The sequence below is a fragment of the Lichenostomus cassidix genome, chromosome 1 (genome assembly GCF_008360975.1).
Source record: "Lichenostomus cassidix isolate B80296 chromosome 1, HeHo_3.0, whole genome shotgun sequence".
Classification (NCBI taxonomy): Eukaryota; Metazoa; Chordata; class Aves; order Passeriformes; family Meliphagidae; genus Lichenostomus; species Lichenostomus cassidix.
This window is the reverse complement of record NC_139479.1, coordinates 39721237-39736384: the sequence shown is the minus strand read 5'-3', so window position 1 is coordinate 39736384 and position 15148 is coordinate 39721237. Positions and strand designations below refer to the sequence as shown.

Below are 15148 nucleotides of genomic sequence, written 5' to 3'. Positions count from 1 at the left end.
TAGAAGTTATAAAATCTCTTATTTACAAGTTAAGCAAATATTACATTAAAATGAGACAGGTTCAAAACATACATTTAAGTATTTTTTGAAAAGTTTTTTTTTAAATAGAGATGTGTGTAAGTGTAACAGCAGCAGTCCACTTATGTTTATATAGCTTTTTTTTATCTCTGAGTGGTGTTGATGATACTACTTATTTGACCAAATCTAGTTAATTTTTTTCTTTTTTGCTATGTATTCACTTTGTAACACAGAAATTTTGACATTATCTTTCAAAAATAGTGTTGTATATCAAGGTGATATTTGTGGATGGTTAAAGGAAGCTCTCGAATTATGATTTAACACAGAAGTTATGCAAGGCAATACATATTGTAAAGTGCAAAACAAAGCGTGTCTTTAAATATCCTTTTGGCACTGAGCTTGAACTACAACAAATGAATTAAGCCTTTGAAAAGGACAAAAATGTCAAGACTTACTTTAACCAGTCCAAATTTTCCACTGCAATGTGAGCAGAAAACTGTCTCTTGCCAAAAGCCAGTTGCTTGTGCTCAGTTGTCAGAAGAGTCTCCATTGCTTTGGAAGTGCTGGCAAATGCCAGGCTGTGCTTACCAGTTCTGCCATTCCCAGCAGGACAGGGAAATCTCTGCAGTTATGGGGAAGCAGAGATAGTAGAAAAAGGTCTGGAAAAGGGCTCTGTCAAAACATTTATAGGAAATGTGTTTCGTTTTCACTGCAAAACATTGCTATTCATTGTGTCAAAGGATGAAAGTGCTTGAGTTTTCAACGTTTTAAAGGCTTTTTTTTTTCTTCCTGCTCTCTTTTCACAATAAATAGCTGAGTTAAAATAGAGATTGTAATTTGAATATTGAGAAAATTTTTTATTTAAGGCAGGGTTGTGCCTGGCTCTGGGACACAGAATAACACTGCCTAACCTGTCAGTATGGCTGTCTGAATCCATTCCCTTTTCAACTTTTAAGTTAAGAGAAATTAAAACAAAGACTCTATATATTGCAGTTGCTTTTCAAAGGTGCTGGCTGGATACTTTTTCGTTGTCATTTGGGTTTTTTTTTCCTTCCAGAAATCTGAATGTAGTTTATGTCCCCTTTTTACTGTTACAGACAACTGAACTATGCGCGTGGCAAAAAAACGAGTATGAACTCATCCAATGTCCTTACTGTAGGCCAATAAACTTTCCGAGTTCATTTCTGTGTAGCCTTTCTGTGGTTAAGTACTTTATCTCCTGTTACTTATAAATTAAAAAAAAAAAAAAAAAAGGAAAAAGGTTATTTTCTAAAATGAAACTGAGTTAAAAAGTAACTTTCTTCAAGTGCCAACGGGTGGTGAGCTTTTTGGACTGAGGGAGACATGTTACACAAATCAAAACAACAGATCGATATGACCCATTTTTATTGGGTCAGTGCTTCTTAATTGGTGCTCAAGCAAAAAGGAAGGTCAGTAGCAGTACTGCACACCAAACCCAAAATTTGTCATCCTGGAGATCAGGAAAAAAAAGTGTTTACTTGGTAAGCAATGTCTGCAGACAGTTATTGTGCACTCCTTCCAATTGTAACTCCATTATTTGCCTCAGGATTACACAGAAATATTCAAGATTTCCAGGAAAACAGACGCTCACCAGAAGTTACAAGTCATATGAGAAAAGCTCGTCTTTGCTTCTCTGCCACCAGCTGCAAAAACAATTTTAGAGGAAAAGCATTCTCTTTCAGAACTTGTGATAAGCTGTTGGACAACAGAATAGTGGTTCACTAAATGCAAATTTATTTTATTCCAGAGAGAATGAGCTTGCATTATGTATTGTCAAATACAACACAGGTAGCCTTTAAAGTTTTAAATGTTGGTTTTGTTTGGGTTTTTTTGTTGTTTGTTTGTTTTTTCTTGTGGACAAATAAGTGGAATTTATTTTGAAAAGAAATTTTCTTACTGTCATCTTCACATGAAACTTGATTAAATATTTTCTTTATTTACTTTGGAGGACCAAAGATAATCAGGCTGGAAGCCATCTCTGCTTTTATGACACAAAAAGGCAACCTACCTTCAGAAGAGACCAATGATCTGTTAAATACTACCTTTTTTTCTTCAGGGCCATGCCAAACTCCCCATTTCTGGTTTCTTCTTAACTGGAAAGGGTGTTTGACAAAAATGGCTTTTAGTGGGAGATTTCAGCTGCTGTCTGAATGTTAGCATAAAACCACTATTTAAAAATATAAAAATAAATAATCTTTGAATGTACTATCTGCTATTCTATATGTGACTTCAAAGTTAGTTTGCTGTTCCATCTTTTGTAACTGCTGTAAGATATGAAGTATTCTGGCATAGGCACCTGATCAGGCTTTCAGTATGTCCTGTGAGATATGTAAGACGTAAAGCACTTACATATGTTCTGCTTCATGAGGATTTCTTTAGTTTTGGGAGTAAACGAAACTGATGTTGTGTGTTACGTGCATGCTACTAGTGGAGCTAAAGGGGAATTGAATCCTTGTGATAAAATGGACTCTGATAAAGGCTTGTTTGGGCAACCCTCTGTGTGCTAAAGGCACTATTGAGGTTTTTTCTTTTCCCTGCTGAAAGCACTTTGCCATTGTGATAAGCTGCTTCTTCCAAAATATGTTTGAGATGCTTGTGAAATGCTTCTGGTCTGGCAGAATGCAAGAGTGCCTTGCTTGGGCTGCTTTGGGGAGGCTCTCAGGTTTTCTTGCTTCTCCATTGGGTTGCTAAGAAAGATCCCTGCTTCTGGGAGTGCTCCTAGGTGATGCAGTTTGGGGTGCAGAAGAAGGGGTCTTGGTGTTTCTTCCTCTTGTAGTAGGGTTTAAAAGTCTTTTTCTCCAAGCTCCACTTTTGCTGGATCTTTTAGTTTATCACATTCAGGAGAACTGATAAAACAACACATTTTCTTAAGGGGTTTTGTAATCAGTCATCTTACTCCCTAGCTCCATTTGTGGTTTTCAAATTTTTGTGAATCTCCAAAGAAGTCCTGAAGTGTTTCCTTCCATATCCATGCTCCTCTCCTGAGAGTCTAGGCTTTTGTCAACAATTGTGACAACCAGCCAGGCTTCCTCTTGGTATCCTACTTTTCATGCACATTATAAAGGACATTTCTGACAGAGCAGCGTTTAAAAAAGGGATTGAGCAAATCCATGGAAGAAAAATCCAGCGAGACCTATTAAATACAAAGACATCAGTTACAGATTGTTGGGAGAAAATTCATGGAAATTACTACGCTCTGCCTGCCCTGGTTCTACGCTCTTCTGATGATACCTAGTGTTAGCCATAGTTGCCCGCTGCATTTTAGGCAAGATGGACTCTTTGGCTCATCTGCTAAGGTCATCCTTGTGTGTGTTGTTATCCTGTACTCCGGTAAAAGGTGGAGAATATGGCACAGGAATGCAGGTATTTTATTTCAGAACTGTGATGCTGCTTGAATTTCGTGTAGGAAATCTGTTCAGGAGAATGGGTTTAGCACTTAAGAGGCAGTTGGAGTTAATAGCATTAGGTAGTGCTCTTGCTGCCCTCGCCTCAGGAGCTCGGTTTGGACGTGCCATGCAGCTTCCCAGAGTTGGGTAATTTGTTGGGGTGTGTTATTAATGATGCTTTTGCCAGTCTTAAAACATGTGCAGCTTGTGAATTCAACATGTCTTTAATTTACATAGAGTCCTTGGTTTATTCAGACTTATCCTTGTCTTTCAGTGCAAAGGGATGCTGTTTGTCACATAAACAAATACCTCAGCAAGAGTTCTGCCTTCTTGGCTTAGTGCAAAACTGGACTAGAGAAAATAGAAAATTGACAACAGCCTGAGCTCTTTTAGACTGTGCTCCCATGTAACAGCATGTTATCAGTCCTTTGGCAGGTGAGAACAGTCATTTGATCACACGTTTCCTCCATGCCAGTCTATAAAAATTTCACAGTACATAAGCACACTTTTCTATAAATATTTTACAGTCCTAAAAAAACATAAATACATGCGTGTCTGCAGCTGGGTGTGAGTGGAAGCTCCTAATGCACGGGGGTACCCTTTTCTGGGGAATTGGGTTTGATTAATAGCTATTACGTGCTGCTCTCTGCCAAAAGCAAAACATTTGTGTCCACAAGAGGCCAAGTGGTAACGTCATTGCTGCCGGGGATGATTAACTCTGCTTGCCGAGGCACAGAAACAGAAATTGCTTTTGCCCTCTTGTCAAGGTGGGAACAGAATTCTGTGTATGAAATTCATATATCTAGAGGATAAAATCAGGTTAATTTGGACTTAGAAACAGAAATTATTTAAGTTAGAGACTGTGAGAAGGTACAAACCAAGAAAGGAGGAGAAGGTAAAGTGGAGTAGAATCAAAACAAAAGTAGTTTGCTAGAAGAAGAAAACTCTTTTCTGCAATTGCGTTTTAACTGAAGCATAATAAGCATTAGTTTTTCAGCATGACTTCGAAGCACTTTGATATTAGAAAATACTCTTGTGGGCTCTAGTCATCCACGGACCTAAAGTTCAGCAGAAATATTTCACGGTCCATTAGCAAAGTAGTACAGTGGGCTGCTGAAAAGGTCCCAGGCTGTGTTGGTTGTTTCACAGTCAGTGGTACACCTTCCTCCTCACCTGCTTCCCCAGGGACAAAGGACATTAGTGTTATTATATTGTAAAGCCAGCTTCAAAGGGAACCGGCAGGTTTTAACAAGAAGCTCATTGCTGTACTGTAAATAGTGTGGAACATACTAAAAAGCTTGAACCTGGCACATTAGTGATCGTGACAAGGAAAATATGGTTCATTTAGCAAAACTGATTTGAAGGTCACGCTCAGTTTAAATAAAGCAGACCAGTGTTTTCTAGTCTGTCCCTGGACTTCAGTCAGCGTAACTAAAATAGTTGAGATCGTCTCTGTGTAAAGTGTTCATCTGAATTACAGTTCACAAGTGTTCATTGCTGATTGTATAACAGGCAAAGAGAGATGTTGCAATAGTTAATCTATAAGTCAAGCAAATAAAATAAATAATGGTTCTTTTGTAAGTCATGACACTTCTGGCTTCAGCTGGGTTCATGTTGAATTAATACAGGACACAGGATTAGAATTTTAGTATTTTTGGCTACCAGCCACCTTATCAAACCAGTGGGCTGCTTCCCTGATACAACAGTTCTGGCTTCTTCCTCATTTGAGCAATACTGGTTTTTTCAATGCCAAATGCAAGCTACTTAATGTCTTAAAGTGGGAAAAACATTGAAAGTGATTAAAGAAATGTTTGTAAGTTTCATTTGAAATTTGTAGAAGAAAATACATTCATCATGCTCTACTATAATTGAATGGCTTTTCTTAAAAATGTTATGGTGACAGAAAGATTTCCCATTCATATTTGTGATCAAAGAATGGATGATGTTTCATGTAAACCTATCCTATTTTCTCTTGTTTCTTGAATTTAGGGATATTATTTTTTGTGACTTCACAACAGTTCAGAGAAGAGCCAAAGCCTGATTCTGGTTTTAACACTGTCTTTTTACATAACTATGCAGACACTTCTAAAACTCTCCTGTGTATTGTCCAGTCTTACTAGATATCTGGTATAAGGGAACATATAAAAAATATGCATTTTAGCAATTGGTTTAAAGAGAAGAACACAGAGCTGGCATAGTACTCACTGATTCATGATACTTCTGTACTGTCACATCACTTCTGGTCCTGTTTCCTAGTTTCCTAGTTCCTAGGAAAGCTGATGGAAAGAAAAAAGCCTATCCACCACAGGAAAATCTCCTTCATGTTCTTCCTTTAAGATCTGGTTTATTCAAATGTGATTAGCAAGCATTCTGACTGTCACATTATTTGTCTGTAAAATTACTTTCTTTTTTATTTAATTGATGTGAGCACCTTTTGATGTGGGATCCTTTTTAGATTGGCTAGTGGGGGATTTTTCACAATGAGGCTTAAATTAGTATATGATGCCTGAGAGCCAGCCTTGCTTTCCAGGGACAGGGGGCATGTCCTGTGGGATACAGCACTGTAGCTAAAGGAGCTTGCAAAGGGGAGCCAGACCTGCTGCAGGTGGGGTGTCCTGCCTGCTTTGCTCCTTAATCCATCAGGAGTGAGGATGAGCAGGTGGCTATGTCTCTGTTGAGTTGGCCAGCACGTGTGAGCCAGGGGGCTTTATGCTGCTGTGTTGGCATTATTCTGCACCTGATGAGGCAGATCAGAGCAGATCCAGCAGTAGCCTGGGATTAAGCTGCAGCCTTGCTTTCCTCAGCAGGGAGTTTGAGGGAGCTCAAGAGAGAACTTCACAGGGGAGTCAAGGAAATGGCAAGTAGCTGGAATTTAAAGCGACAGTGGAGTGTGCTCATGGGGTTGTGTCTGTCCTTTGGTGTGCAACTTCTCTTCTGTTTGGGGGCCTTGAATTCTATTTAAAGCACAAACAGTGGGGGTGGGGGGGAGACATTTAAGAGTGTAACAGTGAGGTTTAGTTGAAAAACAGAAGCAAAGTTCCACCGTCTTTTTGACCAAAGTACCTGCCAGTGTCTCCTAAATGTGTGTCTGTGTCCTGAATGGTTTGAAAGTGGAGTCCACTGTGCAGCTGGAAAAAGAGGTGTGACTTAGTGGGATTTGAGTGCCTTTTCCTGGCCTTAAAGTGTTGACTGTTCAGTAGTTTTCGGTCTTTGAATATCTGTATTTCCATTGTGAATGTTCAAGATATGTAACTTGATCTGGTTACAGAAGCCTTCCTATGTGTTAAATTGGTCAGGGAATCTTTCCACTGGGTTTTGTCTATAAACACAGTGAAATATAAAGCAAGTTTTCTTTGCAAATAGGGTCAACTGCTGAAGAAGCAGCAGCTTTTTGAAGGAACACAATTCTTGTCAGTAGTCTGAAGATGTATCTGTAGAATGAGGCACATAGGTTAATCCGTGTTTTCGGATGTCCTGAGGCATCTGAATGTGTTTCGTCCCACATCACCTAACTCAGGTAAAATCACTGATTCAAAACTAGTAAGTCCAGGCTGAAAGTAGCTAAACTATTATTTCTAAGAGATCAGATTATTTCCTGAACAAAAAGGAACATCTTGAGAATCTGAGTTAAGGTAGTATGTGGTCAAGACATTGCTGGTTTGTGAACTTGTGCTGTGGAGTGTGAAGCTAGTGATGCTTATGGTTAACCCTGTCTAAGGGTAGAGAGCTTGTTTTCTGCTGCTTCCAGCTTCCAGCCAGACCTTGAAATTTCAACACGAAATTCTTTGTGCCTGGTGTTTCCTGCAGAGTCATTGTTTTTGTTTCTTTGTTAAAAAGTTTCTGAAATTTAAGACAATAAGCATGATTTTCTGGGAGAAAGCAAATTGTCTCTGAAAAGTGGCGCTGTATGCATGCTGGGTTTGAAAACTAAGTTCTTCAATACATTCTCTTGGCATTGGAGTACCCAGCAGATCAGTTTTGGTGGCTGTAGGTAGGTCCTGAAGGTGAGTTTTATCCCACCTGAGTTCATGGGTTTAAGTGAATTTGGGCAGCAGTCTGTAAGTCAATATGTTTCTCCCTGCTGGTGACCTAGAGAAGGCTCAGCTTAGCGAGTCTTTGGAGTTTTGGGAGGTTTTTTTTGGGGGGTGGGGGGTGTTTTGGGGTTTTTTTTTTTGTTTCCTTGTTTCTAAAACAGATAATTTTAAATTATCAAACTTGTAAAGCTAAGTATATTTAGCACATCTCTTCTGGCTGGCTGGGAAGGGAGAGTTTATATACTTCAAACAGTACAGTCCCCTTTAAGTACAACTGAGGGTTTTCTAACTTTTAATTCTTGAGTTTCTGGTGTATTTATAGAAGAAATGTATGGATCATGTTGATAAATTTTGACACTAGGAGCAACAAATTGACCCCCAGTGCTGACATCCCTTACTGAATATTTTAATGTGATGAATAATACAGAGTTCTTAAACCTCGAAAAGTGTAAAACTGTTTTAACACCTTTTGAGTGAATTTAGTGGTTCTGCTAGGGGTTTGTGGTGAGACCGTGTAGAGGACTCTGCTCCTTTAGTGGAAGTCATCACCTGCAGAGATGACTTTTGAAGATGAGATCTTTGCTCATTACTACATGTTATCTACTGAAGCACGAATACATCATGTCCAGGAAGTCTCAGCTTCACCATTAGACAAATACTGTGTAATCCATTGCCACATAATCTGTCTGATAAGTAAAACTACTGTACCAAAGCACTTAATATTTTGTAGATAGTAAGAGCTCCTATTTTCCAGCTGAGAGATCCAACTGATTTGTAATAGGGCAGGGCTTTGTACTCACTTGCAATTCTCAAAGATGTTGGCTGCCTCATATTTCTCTGAGAACTTTTTCTGGGGGCTTCTGGTGTCTGTGTGCTTTGTCTTGTTTAATAATTAAAAGGATTTTTTTTTCTTAACCATGGCAAAATCCTCCTACTCCTCTATGCCTTGCTAGCTTTCTGCAAAAGGCAAGTGATGCTTATCCTAAAGGGAATCCAAAGCCAAATAGCTTTTATAAATACATCCATGAATTTCATTTCACTTAGCATATGAAAAACTGCATTTGTAATTGTGCACTCTTGATCAATTTCATTGACTCAACTGTGTTAAAAACTGAAAATAAACAGTTACAGCTGTAAAAAGACAAAAAGAAATTGTTCTTATGTTGAGTACTTTCTTCAGCTTCAATAAGAATATTTTGCAGCTCGGTTGTCCGTTTGTAAGTTTTGATAGTTTGTTTAGCTACAGTGGGAAGTGTTGTCTTGAGCTGGGATCATTAATGATAATAACAACAGAACAGCTAAACAAAACCACCAAGCAAACAAAACCTTCAGCCTGGATAAGGGACACTGTTGGTGCTGAGGGCTTTAGGATGGTGAGGTACTGTTGGTTTTAGCAAGACAGCTAACTTTGGCTAGTATGTTGGGACACAATTAGAAGTTAGAAGTAGTGGGAAGAAGAGCAGAGTTTGCATTTGCTGGAGCTGGTGGTTTTATCTGGGTGGGTGGGTTTTGCAACACACAAGGTCAGGGTGAGCTATGATGTTAATAATGGCCTGTGACCTGGGAGGCATTTTATTGAGGATTATTATTATTATTATTACTATTATTATTGTTACTGTATTTTCTTATATAAATTCCATTCTTTCCCTTATTTATTTCCCTGTTTACCTAAACTACTGGATTTTTCCCTGTAACCACAGTCTCTTCTGCTTTCCTTCTAAAATTTCTTGCCTCCCTCTCCTCCAGTGTTCACATCCTTTCTCCGTCTTTCTTCCATTTCCTATGAAGTCTCTCCCTTCCTTTCTGTTTCACAATCAGTCATTTCCTTTTCCTACCTTCCTCTCCCATTTTTTCCTTCTCTTGAGCACTTTCCTCATGTTGAACTCTACTTTTCTTAGCTTCACCCATAATTTTGTTCCCTGGTTTGTCTTTTTTCTCTCTTCTTGTTTTGCTTCCCTCATGTTCAGGCTTTCAATGTGGCATCTCTTCCTTCACCCTCCTGGTGCAGGTGATGGGCAGAGGAGGTATGACAGCTGCCTAGGATGTGGTTGTGAACACATAGGTCGTGTAAGTGGTAGGCATGAAGCACTCAAAATTATTCTATCCTCACTATGTTTTCACTTGCCTCCTGCTGAAGGCATGGGCTCCTTCAAAAAGGACTCAAGTCTGTCTCCTGAGTTTGCACCAGTAGAAACTCCTGAGGCACTTGATGACTCTTGCGAAATCAGATGGCATTGTTATGTTTGACAAGGTGTGGATTTTTGAGACAAACTTTTCCTGCTCACCTTTCTTTAGCAAATCTTCATGTAGCATGTGGGTAAGAAATGGGATGATACTGTATTTCACTGTTCTACCTTCCATCCCCCAAGTGCTTTTTGGTATGAATTCGTGTTGCAGTCTCACAAATCTTGTATGTGATTCTGCTGTGCACTTCTTTTTTAAAACCATGACTACTGCCATTTCTATACTGTGTGTTGTTTGCTGCCATGTGCCATGTCTGGTTTTTTTCAGTCTTAACACCTACTACTTGAGAAACAACTTTGTCAATTTTATGGTGTGCAGCCCTGCAGAGTATTACTACTTGTGACTTTCAGCAGTGTGTGGTATAACATTTACCCTTTTCCCAAAATTTCCATCTGTCTCCTGCATATATTGCTGAAAACCGTTACTGACATTTCTGGATTGAAATGTGTGGCTCTAGGGAGAGTATTTCCTCTTTTGCATTTAACCAGCTAAATCATCAGCCCAACAAGCTATCAGCTCAACAAGCCCTTGTGGAGAGGCTCTTCTTGTTTTTCCTCCTCTCCTTCCTTTTCATCAGTTATGAGTATTTACTCACCTCTTTGTATGCTTTCAGCTTAATCTCATTCTTCATTGATGCTGTCACACAATATTGATAGAATATTTAATTTGAGGAATATGTAATTTATGCACTGTACTATAATTGCATAGAATTATTTCAAAATGTACTCATTCTCCTGCACCTCAATGTTCTTTATGACCAGGTAAAGCTGCCTAAGTGTCATCCAGACCCGTCTTATTACACATTGGACTTGAAACGGAATTTTTCAGCAATTAGCATTGCATTGCCTTTATTCATGCTAGCAGTAGGAAATTTTGGTGTAAGTATTGGTCACAGAGTAAAACCCCTTCTGATAGCATTGCTAAGTATTAGAAAAGCCTTTTGATATTAAGACCTAGAACTCAAAACTGGTTTGATCCTGAAACTGGGTGTGAGTAATTCTTGCTCACATTACTCACAATACTGACTTCAATTAAGACAGGTGAATCCGAGCACAGAATGATAATTGTTCTGAAATGGAAAAGCTGACAGTGTTTTTAGAACTATTTTTATTGATGTATTTTAAAAATCTCACTTGTACCAGTCCTTCCTCTTTTCTTTTTTCTTGCAGAAAAATAATCCAGCAGCTGTTTCTGGCTGGTATTTGCAAAGTAGAAGTTGTGTTTCTTTGAAGCTGAATAGAAGGAAACATCATGTTCGTGGTTTCACTGTCTACATATAAAATATAGTTAATGGTTAAACATTTTTATAGTATGTAACCCTTTGATTTTCAGATCTATTTTTCTGTAAAATATCCTAGGTATTTTACAGTCCCCAAATAGTTTAAGTGCCATATTTATATCTTAGGGTTTGATGCTGAACAATGTATTTGCAGAGATGCACAAAAGCTAATTAAATCAAAGGAATATTTAGATAAAGCCGGCTTCGTATTAGAAAGGTCTCACTAAAGAATGGTGACTTGGTGGCAAGCCCTTTCATGCAGCCTTTATGAAACAGTCTCTAGGTTAACAGGAAAACTAACTCTATTGTCTGCATATGGAAAGTTTTTTTCCCTGTAATTTTGGAATGACATTTTTTTGGTTTTTCTTCCCCTTGAGAAACAGAGGGAGGCACAAAAAAGCTGAGCAGAATACTACCGTCCTCATTTCTAAGGAAGAACAAATAATAAGTAACCACTTATAATGTAGTAACACAATATATAGGGCCAAGTGCTAAATTAATGGAAATGGGTTCTTGTGTATTGTTTTGGAGACTAAGCACATTAGATTGAATTGTTTCACAACCAGCGTGCTTAATTATTGTGTCTGCCACATTCATCTATTTAAATCATTCCCAACTTTTGGATTGCTGCCTGGAATATTATTGCAGTACGTGTTTCAACTGGTTATTCCCTTGTCATGTGTAACTTCACAAAGGAGGATTTTTTTTGTTGTTGGTTTTTTTTTAAATACCAGTGAACATTGTCCGTATGTTTATAATATCTGATAAAAAGGGATGATAGGTTTCATAATGTTGATTTGAGTGAGTTGCACGTGAACTGATGCTGTATTTGTTTTGTCAGGTCAGTGACTTAAAAAGTGCCTTTGCCAAGTCACTTTTACAAGCGAGGACTGCTACGCCTGTGTTCTCAAAATCCCGTCTTTGCCAGCCAGACATTGCCTTCACCTTACACCTGGCAGAAGATACCTCAGCCATCTCCATTTGCCAATTAGTTGATGGGAAACTGAAAGCGAAAAAAGAAATATTATTATTATTCCTGGGACATGAACAAATGACTGCATTGCTTTTCTCATGTAATCAATACTGGCAAGCAACCATCAGAGGACTGCTAGTCTATCAAGGAGTGCCATTGCATTGATGGACCTTGGCTTAAAACTGGTGCATCCGTGATTACAATCAACAAACCCACGTGTTTTACAGACAGAAATGCGTCTGAGCATGTGTTTTCCCAGCCAAAAGTCTACAAGCGGGACTTAATGATTGATGAGTGACTGCTTGCTGATAAACTTTCTCTGCTTGTTCTGCTCTGTGTGTGTTGGACATCGTTAATCGTCCCCCACTGTTTGTTTTTTTAACTTTCTTTTCAATTGGAATTGAAGTTATTTTTTTTCTGATTTCACCGCCCCTTTCCTTTGTCATTAGTTTTGGAAATTTCTTCAGCATAATTCACGTGACAGCAACTTACAAGTTGGAAATCAGCTTCTCATCATGGCTTTGAATGTTGCTCCCGTAAGAGATACAAAATGGCTGACATTAGAAGTGTGCAGGCAGTTTCAGAGGGGAACTTGTTCACGCTCTGATGAAGAATGCAAATTTGCACACCCCCCTAAAAGTTGCCAGGTTGAGAATGGAAGAGTTATTGCCTGCTTTGATTCCTTAAAGGTAAGAAAAAGAAAATGCATGAGTAGTGAAAATGCTACTGCATTGTAGTGAAAGTAAAATATGAAATGATGAGTTACAACTAAACCAGGTTAATCAGAAAGTGACTTGTTCTTGGTAAGATGTTTATTGAAACAAATGTTGTTTGTCATAACATTTGTTTATTGAAGCTTTTAAGATTTCTTTCTAAGGATTTTTTTTTTCAAATGTCACTATGTTGTTTACAAAAATTGCATATGACTGTGGGATACAGAATTGCTTACAGCTGGTAGGACAATTGTATTCTCCCGAGTACATTTTATGAATTATAATTGTTTCATGGCAAATGAAAATACAGACTGGCACAATGCTAGCACATCCCCAGAGTCCTAAAGAAACAAATCATATGGGAAGAGTGCAGATTTTTTCATTTAGAACAACAGAAGTAAGAAAAGTCTATCCATTACTTCAATTTTGACACAAGGGGTTGTTTACCCCGGTATTGGAGACTCAGGTAAATTCATAATATCGGTAATTACATGTATGGATAGTGCAGATAGGAGCAAAAATTTAGGACAAGCAGAGGGATTCTCTTCTTTGGAGGATATTTACAATTATGTTGTTGAGCCATCAGCTTCTTCTGACTTCCTAATGACATCAGGCATGCTTTAGAAAACTATTTTAAAAAGTTCTGTGAAAATAGTTCATGTACTGCATAAAAGAAGATTAATGACCCCCTGGGATTTGAGAAGTACACAGTGTTTTCCATGATGATATATTTGTGTTCTTATGTCAACAGAAGGAGAAAGCTTATTCCATATCAATAATTAAAAGGTAGAATTGAGCATTTCAGATTTTATTTTGAAAGTTTTAGTTATGGCTTTATCTTCTGGGCATGGGAGAATGTCTTGGCTTCCTTTTTAAATTTCACTCTGAGGATCAAAATTTCAGTTACCAAGAACTCTTTTACTGTGAAAACATCAGTCTTAAAGAGAAGAACATTCAGGGTGGTTTATTTTCATTTTAACCTTTTTCTCTGGATGCAATGCAAGATATTGTGCTAGGCATCTTCCTTCTGTTTTTTCTCATTTCTTCTCTTCTTTTGAAGATTTAGAAGTATCTCAGTGAAAACATTTATGAGGGGGTTGTGTTCTGTATATCCTGTAAGCCAGAAGAGCACCTTTGGAGTCATGGCAATATGTCATCAAGGGCTATTAATGACCTTAATCCATGGATTACTGCGCGATAAACTGTAACAGCTTCTTTGTAGATGTTCTTGTATATTGGTTGTCTGCCAGTGGGATAATTTTTTTAAAACAAACAGACGGTTGTCTGCAGCAAGTGGGCAATACTCTGATTTTACAAAAAATAAGCAGGTCAGTAGAAGGGGGTTTTTATGTACTATTTTTATGTGTTGTAAAGTCTCAGGGCTGTGGCTGGAAGGCTGGAGACAGGCAGCAGGGCTCTGTCACCCCTGGGCTGGCAGGGCAGTGGATCTGCAGTGTAAGAGCTGCTGCTTCTGCATCATCCTGGCCAAATCAGTGATACACCTGTCCTTGATGCCTGAGGACAGCATTGCTCTCCGTGGTAGCACTGGGCACTCACAGTGGAGTTGCCAGCTATTCAAGCTGGAGACTGTTGTTCAGGGATGGTTATTGTCTGCAGATAAAAACTGGAGTCACAGGCTAAGCTAATAATACCGTGAAGAGAAATCCTGAGGGATCACAGTGGATAACTTACTGACAACTAGCATCATTGCTCAGTGGAGAGAGGTCCAAAATGATGTAAAAAAAATGTAGTTAAAGCAAGTAGGCATGTTTTGACCTAGTGTGGGAGGACATGTGCCCTGAAGGGCCAACCTACTCCAGCCCAGCTCTGGTGGCTGAAGTGGTGTTGCTCTGTCCCACTGCCCATCATCATCCACTCTCATGCAAAAGAGAGCATGCACTTGTGCCTTCCATCTTGCATCTTCCAGTTGAGTCTAATGGGTTAAATTGCTGGGAAAGATGGGAATATACCAGGAATTCAGATTGTGGCCTGAAGCAGCAGAGGTGGAGGTAAAGGTTTCTTGCCACCAACTCTGCTACAGGTGGAGGGAAATCCAACAGTGGAATGACAGTGCCTTCAACTGCAGCTCCTCGGCTCTGAACATGAGTTGGAGCTGTGCACTTCCATGTGTTACCTGATCCTGCTGTGCATAGGAAACTGTTTGGGACCACTGAGAGTGCACTGGGCTGTTCTGATTGATGTCCTCACAGTCATTATCTCAGTTATTCGGAAGAGTGTAAATCGATGTATTCACAGCAAGAATGTGTGTGCCTGGTTAACTCAGTTTGCTTATATTGCTGGCTGAGGGACTGAGGTTAGTCACACAAATCTGTTTGATACGTAGCTTTTGGAAGTACTGGTGTTAATCATACAGTTCCAGAGTAAGGCAGTGGCACTCAACAAGTGGGATGACTTTTCATGTAAATAAACAAGCAGAACAGTCTAGCATTATAGATAAAATCAGAATTTAATTTAAAAAA

At 38.8% G+C, this 15148-nt stretch overlaps 1 protein-coding gene across 10 annotated transcripts in view; it reads left to right on the top strand.

Annotated features, from left to right (window-relative positions):
• Positions 1 to 15148, top strand: part of MBNL2 (muscleblind like splicing regulator 2) — a 106431-nt gene that overhangs the window by 25809 nt on the left and 65474 nt on the right. For 8 of the 10 annotated variants that reach the window (XM_085057423.1, XM_085057419.1, XM_085057421.1 and 5 more), the window contains exon 2: positions 11824 to 12644. The exons of 1 other annotated variant lie outside the window; for it this stretch is intronic. In XM_085057423.1, the coding sequence (XP_084913549.1) occupies positions 12471 to 12644 (174 nt within the window). In that variant the 5' untranslated portion in view covers positions 11824 to 12470. Of the gene's footprint in view, positions 1 to 6149; positions 6283 to 6788; positions 6943 to 11823; positions 12645 to 15148 lie in introns of those variants that run through there. One more of the 10 variants, XM_085057416.1, reaches the window with a different exon arrangement.